At 43.2% G+C, this 12,496-nt stretch overlaps 1 protein-coding gene across 8 annotated transcripts in view; it reads left to right on the top strand.

Annotated features, from left to right (window-relative positions):
• Nucleotides 1-12,496, top strand: part of HHAT (hedgehog acyltransferase) — a 321,770-nt gene that overhangs the window by 198,367 nt on the left and 110,907 nt on the right. For all 8 annotated transcript variants that reach the window (XM_075127105.1, XM_075127106.1, XM_075127103.1 and 5 more), the window contains one exon: nucleotides 17-218. In XM_075127105.1, the coding sequence (XP_074983206.1) occupies nucleotides 17-218 (202 nt within the window). The remainder of the gene's footprint in view (nucleotides 1-16; nucleotides 219-12,496) is intronic.

The raw sequence follows: 12,496 nt of genomic DNA, 5'->3' as shown, positions 1-12,496 counted from the left end.
ATCATTTCCCCTGCAGGTACATCTACATCCCAATGGGAGGATCCCATGGCAGTGTGTTTGGGATGTTGTTTTCCACAGCAATCACGTTTTCATTTGTAAGCTATTGGCACGGGGGCCATAACTACCTTTGGTTCTGGGCAGCACTTAACTGGCTTGGAATAATTGCAGAAAATGGAGTCAAGAGGCTACTTTCTGTTTCATTTGTTCGAGACTTAATAGTAAGTTGAATCCCCTTGTGCTTCATGTTCATTTGAAATTCAAGTTTGGATTTTCTTTTAGAGTAGATTAAACCCAGTACTTAATGGATACAATGGTTGGTGCATTTTCCCCGGTCTGCCTACACTGCATAACTAAAGATGTGCAGTATGTCAGCTAACCAAACTGTGAGGGCTAGCAGTAGTGCAGACATGTTCTATGCTGTCGTAGTGTGAGCAAACAATGGCCAAGTTTATATGTCATCAAAATTAGGAGGTAGCTTTTCATCTGATTTCTAATTTCACTCTGGGTTGTCATTTTGATTGCTTTATGCTATTTAATAGTCATTATAAATAAGGAATGTGTCTTATTTAGTTACATCTCTTGAAATAAGTGTGTTTGTATCAGCCTCCCATAGCAAAATGCAATAGTGTGGTGTACTGGGAATCATATGGCATCAAAAGTTTGAGTAAGGATAGCAAATTTATCCTTAAAGAATTCAGTAGTGACTCCGATGCCGCTCTCTCTTCTCCCAGACCTGATATCACAGAACCATGGTGGAATGCTCCACCCGAACCTCAACACCTTCCACTTGACAGTTTGGAAGCTCCATGGTTAAATCCCGAAGAGCTGGCCTGTTCGGAGCAAGCCCATCAGGTTCTGCTAGGTAGCAGGAAGCTCTCTACCAGAGCTGCATGCCTTGCCAAGTAGAAGCGTTTTTCCATTTGGTCTTCCCAGCAAGGTCTCTTGCCCATCCGGTTGTCACTGCAGACCATTGTGGAGTATTTGCTACATCTGAACCCACAAGGTCTGGCAATTTCATCAGTTAAAGTATACCTGGCAACAATTTTGGCGTTTCACAGCCCGGTGGATGAGTGATCAGTATTTTTTGCATGAGATGACCATTTGTTTTCTCCAGGGCCTAGAAAGACTACACCCATAGATTCGGGAGCCCATTCCCCTGTGGGACTTAAACCTGGTCATGTCAAAACACAAAGGCCCCTAGTTTGAGCCACTGGCAACATGTTCCCTGTCGTACTTTTCCTGGAAGGTGGTCTTTCTGATGGCTATCACTTCAGCCAGGAGAGTCTCAGAGATCAGGGCCCTTATGTCAGAACCTCCATACACTGTCTTTTTTAAGGACAGGGTATAGCTTTGTCCTCACCCTATGTTCCTCCCAAAGATGATGATGAAATTTCACAGTAATCGAGCTATTTTCCCTCTGTTTTTTCCCCTGAACCTACATGCAAGCAGGAAGGAGCAACATCTCCACACACTGGGCATTGGACACACCTTGGCTTTCTATACTGAGAGCACAAGACCATTCCTTAGATCCACGCAGCTCTTGTGGCAGTAACAGACAGGATGAAGGGCCTTTCTATTTCAGCTCCGAGGATTTCATCCCAGATCACATTGTGCATCAGCACATGCTACAAACAGATAGGGGTCCCGCCACCACCAGTGATAGTGACGGCCCATTTTTCGAGGGTGCAAGCTTCCTCAGGGGTGTTCCTGGCCCAGGTGCCAATCCAGGACATCTGCAAAGTGGCAACTTGGTTGTTGGTACATACATTTTCATCCCCCTATGCCATCACCCAGCAAGCTAAAGATGATGCCCAGTTTGGTCAAGCTGTGTTGCAGTCAGCATGTCCATGATCCCACCTCCTATGGTACTGCTTGGGACTCACCTAATGTGCAATGGACATGTGCAAGCACTCGAAGGAAAAACAGTTACTAACCTTGTTGTTCTTCTAGATGTGTGTTTTACATATCCATTCCACAACCCACTCTTCTAACCCTCTGTCGGAGTTGACTGGCAAGAAAGAACTGAGGGAGTTTGGGGTTGGCGGGACCCCTTATACCAGCGCATGAGCAAGTGGCATCACAGGATACCAGTGCTGACCCAATGGATATCATTGAAGGAAAAATGTTTGGCAATTGTGCACGCAGCGCATGCACACCTAACGTGCAATGGACGTGCAACACATCTCAAAGAACAACAGTTTGGTTTTGTGCTGACTCGTAGCTGCACCAGAACCCCTATCTCAAACGTGTGCATTAAAAGTACTTCCAGTGCAACTGAGATGCAAAGTGAAATTGAGATGCACTTCGGTGTAAAGGTTTTATTTCAGCTGGAAGTCTGTTGATGATGCACAAACCAGACTAGAATCCAGCTCATTCTTCCAGAGAAAGGAATAACAGGAAGTCTAGTTGAAGCAAGACAAATTCAGACTGGAAGTAAGATATAAAATTTTAACAGTGATCGTAAATTAATCACTGGAATAATTTACCAAGTGTTTTGGTGGACTCTCCATCACTGATAATTTTTAAATCAAGAGGGGATGTTTTTCTAAAAGATCTGCTGTGGGAATTACTTTGGGGAGGTTCTGTGGCCTGTGTGTTACACAGGAGGCCAGACTAGGTGATCATAGTGCTCCCTTCTGGCCTAGAATTTTTTAATCCCTTTGCTGTGTTGGCTCTCCAGGGGCTAATAGATGTAAAAGGTGAAAACTTATTTTTGTGACACAAATAAGCAGATGTGATTCTGAATAAACACAGGGAGCAGAGTAGGTCTGAGTGACATTTTTACACAGTCAGTTTGCTGACCCTAACCCTGCAACATAGTTAAGGTTCCTTAGAGACTAACCAATTTATTTGAGCATGAGCTTTCGTGAGCTACAGCTCACTTCATCGGATGCATACTGTGGAAACTGCAGAAGACATTATATATACAGAGACCATAAAACAATACCTCCTCCCACCCCACTCTCTTGCTGGTAATAGCTTATCTAAAGTGATCATCAAGTTGGGCCATTTCCAGCACAAATCCAGGTTTTCTCACCCTCCACCCCCCCACACACACAAACTCACTCTCCTGTTGGTAATAGCCCATCCAAAGTGACCACTCTCTTTAAAATGTGTATGATAATCAAGGTGGGCCATTTCCAGCACAAATCCAGGTTTTCTCATCCCCCCCACCCCCCTCCAAAAACCACACACACAAACTCACTCTCCTGCTGGTAATAGCTCATCCAAAGCGACCACTCTCCCTACAATGTGCATGATAATCAAGGTGGGCCATTTCCAGCACAAATACAGGTTTTCTCACCCCCCCACCCCCATATACACACAAACTCACTCTCCTGCTGGTAATAGCTCATCCAAAGTGACCACTCTCCCTACAATGTGCATGATAATCAAGGTGGGCCATTTCCAGCACAAATCCAGGTTTTCTCACCCCCCCCCCCCCAAACTCACTCTCCTGCTGGCAATAGCTCATCCAAACTGACCACTCTCCTTACAATGTGCATGATAATCAAGGTGGGCCATTTCCAGCATAAATCCAAGTTTAACCAGAACGTCGAGGGGGGAGGGGAGAAAAAAACAGGGGGAAATAGGCTACCTTGCATAATGACTTAGCCACTCCCAGTCTCTATTTAAGCCTAAATTAATAGTATCCAATTTGCAAATGAATTCCAATTCAGCAGTTTCTCGCTGGAGTCTGGATTTGAAGTTTTTTGTTGTAAGATAGCGACCTTCATGTCTGTGATTGCGTGACCAGAGAGATTGAAGTGTTTTCTGACTGGTTTATGAATGTTATAATTCTTGACATCTGATTTGTGTCCATTTATTCTTTTACGTAGAGATTGTCCAGTTTGACCAATGTACATGGCAGAGGGGCATTGCTGGCACATGATGGCATATATCACATTGGTGGATGTGCAGGTGAACGAGCTCTGATAGTGTGGCTGATGTTATTAGGCCCTTTGATGTTGTCCCCTGAATAGATATGTGGGCACAGTTGGCAACGGGCTTTGTTGCAAGGATAGGTTCCTGGGTTAGTGGTTCTGTTGTGTGGTATGTGGTTGCTGGTGAGTATTTTCTTCAGGTTGGGGGGCTGTCTGTAGGCAAGGACTGGCCTGTCTCCCAAGATTTGTGAGAGTGTTGGGTCATCCTTCAGGATAGGTTGTAGATCCTTAATAATGCGTTGGAGGGGTTTTAGTTGGGGGCTGAAGGTGACGGCTAGTGGCGTTCTGTTATTTTCTTTGTTAGGCCTGTCCTGAAGTAGGTGACTTCTGGGAACTCTTCTGGCTCTATCAATCTGTTTCTTCACTTCCGCAGGTGGGTATTGTAGTTGTAAGAATGCTTGATAGAGATCTTGTAGGTGTTTGTCTCTGTCTGAGGGGTTGGAGCAAATCCAGACTCCAGCGAGAAGCTGGTGATTGGAATTCATTTGCAAATTGGATACTATTAATTTAGGCTTAAATAGAGACTGGGAGTGGCTAAGTCATTATGCAAGGTAGCCTATTTCCCCCTGTTTTTTTCTCCCCTCCCCCCCCCGACGTTCTGGTTAAACTTGGATTTATGCTGGAAATGGCCCACCTTGATTATCATGCACATTATAGGGAGAGTGGTCACTTTGGATGAGCTATTACCAGCAGGAGAGTGAGTTTGTGTGTGTATGGGGGTGGAGGGGTGAGAGAACCTGGATTTGTGCTGGAAATGGCCCAACTTGATGATCACTTTAGATAAGCTATTACCAGCAAGAGAGTGGGGTGGGAGGAGGTATTGTTTCATGGTCTCAGTGTATATAATGTCTTCTGCAGTTTCCACAGTATGCATCCGATGAAGTGAGCTGTAGCTCATGAAAGCTCATGCTCAAATAAATTGGTTAGTCTCTAAGGTGCCACAAGTACTCCTTTTCTTTTTGCAAATACAGACTAACACGGCTGTTACTCTGAAACCTATAGTTAAGATTGTGTTACAGAGTTCAGTTTTACAGGAGCATTAAACTTTTATTTTATAAAAATCAAGTTGAAATTGCATTAAAAAATTCATGGAATCTAAAGTCTGAGCACTACTTGAATGCGTGTGGTGGTTTACTGAACAATGAACTGATACAGAGTTAATACCAAGAGTTTATAAATCACCTCTTTTGACATTTTTTCATGGGATTGTCTCACTTTTTCTTTGTACCTCTTTTGCGAGTAATCTAAAGCATTCTGAGACCACTCTTTGGCCCGTTGTTGCTCCTCATGTGCTGATTAGATATAGGTATAAGGAGAATCAGGCCCTATATTTCCTGTTTACACAAGTACAGTCGCACTGGATTCAGAGTGAACTGGACATATTGAAATTAAAACGTGATCCAAAACATGTTGTTTTCACAGCTCTGAATGAAATTTGATGGTTTTGTTTGAGGTTTTACTCCGCCATTTGGGCTTAAATTAACCTGGATGCAATATTTGAGGGGAGTGAAACTGCATGAATAGAAACCATCTCGAAAAGTTTGTTGAAACTGATCTTAATTAAAAAAAAAAAAGTTTGATCTGAAACGGGTCCGTTTTCTTTTAGTTCCTTAACAGTGCTGTGCTTTATGCATCCAGCTGTAGAGTAGTCCCCCAACTGTACTGTTTGCTTTTTGTGATTCACTGAGAAATATTGCTGTATGAAGTTATCAAAAAGCATTTATGGAAAAATACAAATACCCTGAAGGAAGCTACAGTGAAACTCAATAATATTTTAATCCATTTATCAAAGCACTTGTATTTCTCCATTCAAAGCAGATGAACCAGTAATAAATATTGTGCAAAGAAAGCTGGTCAGTATCCAGGGCATTTTATTAGAGTAAAAAAAAAAAAAAGAGAGAGAGATATCTCCTCAGTCAGCTCCTTGAGTATTCTAGGATGTATTTAATCAGGCCCTGGTGACTTGAAAACATCTAAACTTGTCTAAGTAATTTTTAACTTGTTCTTTCTCTAGTTTTGCATCTTATCCTACCACATTTTTACTGGCATTCATTAAGTTAGATGTCCAATTGCTACTAAACTTTTTGGTTAAAACTGAAACAAAAAAATAATTTAGCACTTCTGCCATTTTCTGTTATTGTTTTTTCTCCCTCATTGAGTAATGGGCTTATCCTTTCCTTGGTCTCCCTCTTGCTTCTAATGTATTTGTAGACTGTTTTCTAGTTACCCTTTATGTCTCTAGCTAGTTTAATCTTGTTTTATGCCTTGACCTTTCTAATTCTGTCCTTACATTTATGTTCATCCTTTGTAATTTGACCTAGTTTCCACTTTTTTGAGTTTCAGATCATTGAAGATCTCCTGGTTAAGCTAGGGTGGTCTCTTCCCATATTTCCTATGCAGTAGGATAGTTTGCTTTTGTGACCTTAATAATGTCTCTTTGAAAACTGCCAACTGTCTTCAGTTGTTTTTCGCTTTAGACTAGCTTCCCAAGGGATCTTACCTACCAACTACCTGAGTTTGCTAAAGTCTGCCATCTTGAAATCCATTTTCTTTATTGTGCTGTTTTCCCTCCTGCCAGTCCTTAAAATCATGAACTCATCATTTCATGATCACTTTCACCCAAGTTGCCTTCCACTTTCAAATTCTGAACCAATTCTTCCCTCTTTGTCAAAATCAAATCTAGAACAGCATCTCCCCTACTGGCTTTCTCCACCTTCTGAAATAAAAAATTATCTCCAATACATTCCAAGAACTTGTTGGAGAATTTTTGCCCTGCTGTGTTATTTTCCCAGCAGATGTCTGGGTAGTTGAAGTCCCCCATCAACACCAAGTCCTGTTGCTTTGGATGATTTTGTTAGTTGTTTATACAAAGCCTCATCCAGGAAGCTTATCTTCCTGGTTAGGTGGTCTGTAATAGACCCCTACCATGACATGATCCTTGTTTTTTACCCCTTTTATCCTTACACAGAGACTTTCGACAAGTCTGTCTCCTCTTTCCTAATGGCTCGGATTCGGGCTCCTGGCAGGCAGCATACCTCCTGGAATGCTATGTCTGGCCAACAGATGGGTGCCTCCTTCCCCCTCAGAAGAGAATCATCCACTCTCACTGGACTCACTCTGTTTCCAGACCATCCTAGACACCATTTGGTCAACATTCTACTTTGATGATACACGTTGATGTGTTTTTAAAAGTTGCCCAGCTTCTCAACCCCACCCAATTTTCATTTTTATGCTCACTTTAAAAATTACATGAATTTGTATTGTTTGGCAAAGCTTTGTCAAAATCTCCAGCCATTCCTTTATCCCATATGGTCCCCCAGCTGCTCAGTCACACCCTACCCTCCATTTTCAGTATTCTTAATTTACAGATAAATAAAATAACCAATAACCGTTAGTCAAAATATGTCCTTTCCCTTCTCTACATCCCATCCGCTCCCATTCACAGTCAACTCTTCACCCATATTCCTGGTTTTATATAGTGCCATTATTTTTGGCACGTAACTACAGTCCAGATTACCCAGTTTTAGAAGACACTTCAAGGTATTACTCCTCAGGCTATTGAGAGCTATTATCATTGCAGTGCCTGGGGAAGAGGTTTGAGGAGGGTAACTCTCATTCCTAAGTGTATCTCTTAAGGGAAAACCCAAGAATCCTACTCAGAACAACTGGATTGCTTGTATTGCTGCCTCATAGAGGTAAGCATGCTCTTGGCAATATCCTTTGGACATAATGCCGGGTAGAGAGAGAGCCTAGGCTCAGGTCCCTGGTGATAGCTAGCAAAAGGAAAATTTCAGTACATGATCCAGGAGTTAGAAATTCAAGTTTCCAAGTCTCATCTTCAGTTACATATTCATACCACTTGTGCAACTATAATCCTGATGAATTAATCAAAACAGTCCACATGTATTTTGCCTTCTAACTTTTTTATGACCTTTATATAAACAACACATTGCAAAAATATTTTATTTTGTACATTTGTACAATAAGGCGAACTGAAATGAGAGTCAGCTGGCTGTCATCAGTATTAGCACTGAATGCATTTAATGTTCCACTCCAACATAATTTGGATTACAAACCTGAGTCCTCTATTAAAATCCCTTATCAGCTTCAAATGCTAGAGTCTCAACAATCTTAAATCGCAATCACACTTATCCTTCATATATTGGTGGTTGAAAATGAAGGATGAAGCTGGGATTATGTGTCCCGTTCTTGAAAGTTCTTTGCTCATGTATTGAGCATAGGCAATCTATAATAAATACTCTGTTATGTGTAAGACTCAGTATTTATCATAGCTTCCAATTTTTTCTTATCTTGTGCTTGCATTCTTGAGTCTCTGGAAAGGCAGTTCCTTGTAACAAAAAACAAGTGTGGGAAATAGCTGTTGTTCAATCATATTAGGACTCCTGAAACATTGACAAGATTTAATGCCTGTGGAATAGGCCCTGATTAAAGCATTCTAACCACCTCAACAATCTCAATAGCAATATTGGATTGACATGGAAGTTTGCTGTAGCCTCTCCCAGCACAGACTTTTAAATGAGATGGACTGTGATGCTCATCATTTGTCTTTATAAGCCTTCCTTTTGGAGGGAAGATTATTGAGAAGGTTATGCTTAGGATTGCCAGTTTTCTACTTGCACAAAACTGAACACCCTTGCCCTGCCCCTCCTCCGAGGCCCTGCCCCATCCTTATCTGAGGCCCTGTCCACTCCATCTCCCCTCCCTCTGTCGCTCACTCTCCTCACCCTCACTCACTCCCTCATTTTCACCGGGCTGGCACATGGGGAGGGGATGAGGGCTCTGGGCTGGGGATGTGGGTTCTGGGGTGGGGTCAGAAATGAGGGGTACAAGGTGCGGGAGGGGGCTCCATGATGGGGCAGGGGATTCAGGTGCGGGTGTGAGGGCTCTGGTGTGGGGCCGTGGATGAGGGATTTGGGGTGCAGAAGGCTGCTCCAGGTTGGGACCAAGGAGTTCAGAGAGCAGGAGAGGGATCAGGGCTGGGGCAGGTGGTTGGGGCGTGGGATGAGGGGTTTGGGGTGCGGAGGGTGCTCTGGGCTGGGACTGAGGGGTTCAGAGGGTGGGAGGGGGATCAGGGCTGGGACAGGGGGTTGGGGCGGAGGGTGTGTGTGTCAGGAGTGCAGGCTCCGGGCGGTGCTTACCTCAAGCATCTCCTGGAAGCAGCAACATGTGCCACCTCTGGCTCCTACGTGGAGGAACAGCCAGGTGGCTCCACACAGTGCCCTGTCCACAGGCACCACCCTCGCAGCTCCCATTGGCTATGGTTTCCTGCAAATGGGAGCTGCAGGGCCGGCGCTTGGGGTGCGGGAGCGTGCGGAGCCCCCTGGCTGCCCCTACGCATAGGAACTGGAGGACAGACATGCCACTGCTACCAGGAGCCACGTGGAGCCATGGCAGGCAAGGAGCCTGTGTTAGCCCCACTGTGTTGCTGACTGGACTTTTAATGAACTGGTCGGCAGTGCTGACCGGAGCTGCCAGGGTCCGTTTTCAACCAGGTGTTCCGGTTGAAAATCGGACACCTGGCAACTCTAGTTATGCTGAGCCAAATCTAGCAATAGCTGCTGTCCTTAGATTACTTTAACACAGCAGAGTGCAGTGGTAGTTCATCTTTCCCAGTGACTGGCTGAGATAGAGGTTTAGGCTGCACTTATTTACACTGGGGACTGGAGTACAGACTGCTGAGGATCTGGAGAAGTGCAGATGTTGCTTAAAGCAACATTTGTACACACTTCTCCTATGTTGCACTTTGTGTTTCTGGGCCCCATCAGAGGATCTGAGTGGTGTGGGATTGTAGTTTTTTGTATATGTGCCTAGACGCCATAGTAGGTTTATCTTTACAGATTGGAAAAATAGATAAATAAATCAAATGTAAGGGCAGGCAGTGATAGACTCCAGACTGTGAATGAAAGAGGCCAATGACCATGGAGGCAAATATAAGATTTTTGGTCAAGTAGCCACAACTGTTTTGTAACTTAAACATCAAACAATTCATTAAATGCCACTTTTCTTGGCAGCAGGAAAAAGGGGGAGATGAGGATTTCACAACTGAACACCAGCTTCCAAAGAAACTATACAGCTGAAGTCAGAACTTACAGCAACTGCTGGCATTTTTCTTGCAGCAGTGGAATAGAGAGAAACAGCACAGAGAAGAGCTTTTGAAATAGCTTTCATGGAGACAAACTGTCAGATCTTGAGAACAATCAACAAAGTGATAAATATTTAAATCACAAATATTGCTGTTAATCAAGACTCACCTCAGTCCTTTCTCACTGGTAAATTACTGCTTCCACTAGGTTAATTTGGACACAGTAGCTGCTCAGGTACTTTCAGAATTGAATTTTTCTGGATGACATGAGACATTTTAAAAAAACAGTTCGATTTTTCTATTTTGTTACAGATGTGTAGAAAGTTGAAATGCTCCCAAGAAAATCTTACTGCTTTGTGGATCAATTCCTAGCAGAATAATGAAAATTAGCTACAGCATAGCCCTCAGAGAGTTCAATGAAGCAACTGTTTCTGTGCTGAAATGCTCTTATATCTTGTAAATGACCAAAGACACATATTTAAACAGTACAAGCTGTCTGTAGTACATATAGCACTATTGATTTTTCCTTTCTGTAAGGCTAATCCATTTCTATTTATAAATAAACTCAAACCTATAATTGTATGTTTGTTTTAATTAAGGAAGGTTGTTATGCGTGTGAAAGTCATGCCACTTTGGGTTGTGAACCTATCAGATCTCATAAGCTAGGCAGCAGTGGGCCTGAGCATTACTTCGGTGAGAGCCTTGGCCAAATTCCAATTTGGGTGTTATTTTGCCTACCTCAACTCTCCCTACAGTTTTATCAGGATCTATTACACTTCTTGGCTTCCCACGCTAAACTACTGTTCATGGTTGCTGTATGCTGTTGAGCCACTGGCATTTTTTCACCCTTGATGGTGGAGGGCAGAATGATAGAGAGAGGGAGGAAGGGAGAGCATAATGTAGGAGTCATGGTTAAGGCTATGTTTTAGTCACAGGTATTTTTAGTAAAAGTCATGGACAGTAAAGAAAAATTCACGGTCCGTGATCTGTTCATGACTTTTACTATATACCTCTGACTAAAACTTGGGGTGGGGGGGCAGCTCAGGGGGACGTCCCTGAGGGCACCACGGGTGCTGAGGTTGAGGAGGGTTGGTAGAGCTGGGGCAGGTTCCCTATCCCACTCAAGGGAAATGGCGACCTCCAGCTCCTAGCTCCACGTCTGCCTCCGCTCCGCCCCAAGTCCCCGTTCTGCAGCTCCCATTGGCTATGGGGGCGGTGCCTGCAGGCAGAGGCAGCACGTGGAGCTAGGAGCAGAAGGGGGGGAGTTCCTGTTCCTCTTCCGAAGAGCCCCCCTTGTAAACACCGCCCCGCACCCCAGTCCCCAGCCCTGAGCCCTCCCTCCTCACCCCAACTCACAAGATATTTATATGCCAGGTGCGCTAAAGATTCATATGTCCCTTCTTGCTTCAGTCACCACTCCGGAGGACATGCGTTCATGCTGATGATGGGTTCTGCTTGATAATGATCCAAAGCAGAGCGGACTGATGCACGTTCACGTTCATTATCTGAGTCAGATGCCACCAGCAGAAGGTTGATTTTCTTTTTTGGTGGTTCGGGTTCTGTAGTTTCCACATCGGAGTATTGCTCTTTTAAGATTTCTGAAAGCATGCTCCACACCTCGTCCCTCTCAGATTTTGTACGACACTTCAGATTCTTAAACCTTGGGTCGAGTGCTGTAGCTATTTTTAGAAATCTCACATTGGTACCTTCTTCGTGTTTTGTCAAATCTGCAGTGAAAGTATTCTTAAAACGAACAACATGTGCTGGGTCATCATCTGAGACTGCTGTAACATGAAATATTGTGGCACAATGCGGGTAAAACAGAGCAGGAGACATACAATTCTCCCCCAAGGCATTTAGTCACAAATTTAATTAACTCAGTGTGTTTTTAACGAGTGTCATCAGCATGGAAGCATGTCCTCTAGAATGGTGGACGAAGCGTGAAGGGGCATACAAATGTTTAGTATATCTGACACGTAAATACCTTGCAATGCTGGCTACAAAAGTGCCATGCGAAAGCCTGTTCTCACTTTCAGGTGCCATTGTAAACAAGAAGCGGGCTGCATTATCTCCTACAAATGTAAACAAACTTGTTTTTCTGGGTGACTGGCTGTACAAGAAGTAGGACTGAGCGGACTTGTAGGCTCTAAAGTTTTACATTGTTTTATTTTTGAATGCAGTTATTTTTTGTACATAATTCTACATTTGTAAGTTCAACTTTCACGACAAAGAGATTGCACTACAGTACTTGTATTAGGTAAATTGAAAAATACTATTTCTTTTGTTTTTTACAAGTGCAAATATTTGTAATAAAAAATAATATAAAGTGAGCACTGTACACTTTGTATTCTGTGTTGTAATTGAAATCAATATATTTGAAAATGTAGAAATCATCCAAAAATATTTAAATAATGGTATTCTATTATTGTTTAACAGCCCTAAAATATTA

Source organism: Caretta caretta, chromosome 3 (genome assembly GCF_965140235.1).
Source record: "Caretta caretta isolate rCarCar2 chromosome 3, rCarCar1.hap1, whole genome shotgun sequence".
NCBI lineage: Eukaryota > Metazoa > Chordata > Testudines > Cheloniidae > Caretta > Caretta caretta.
Note: the sequence above shows the minus strand (reverse complement) of the source record. Positions and strands in the feature narration are given on the sequence as shown.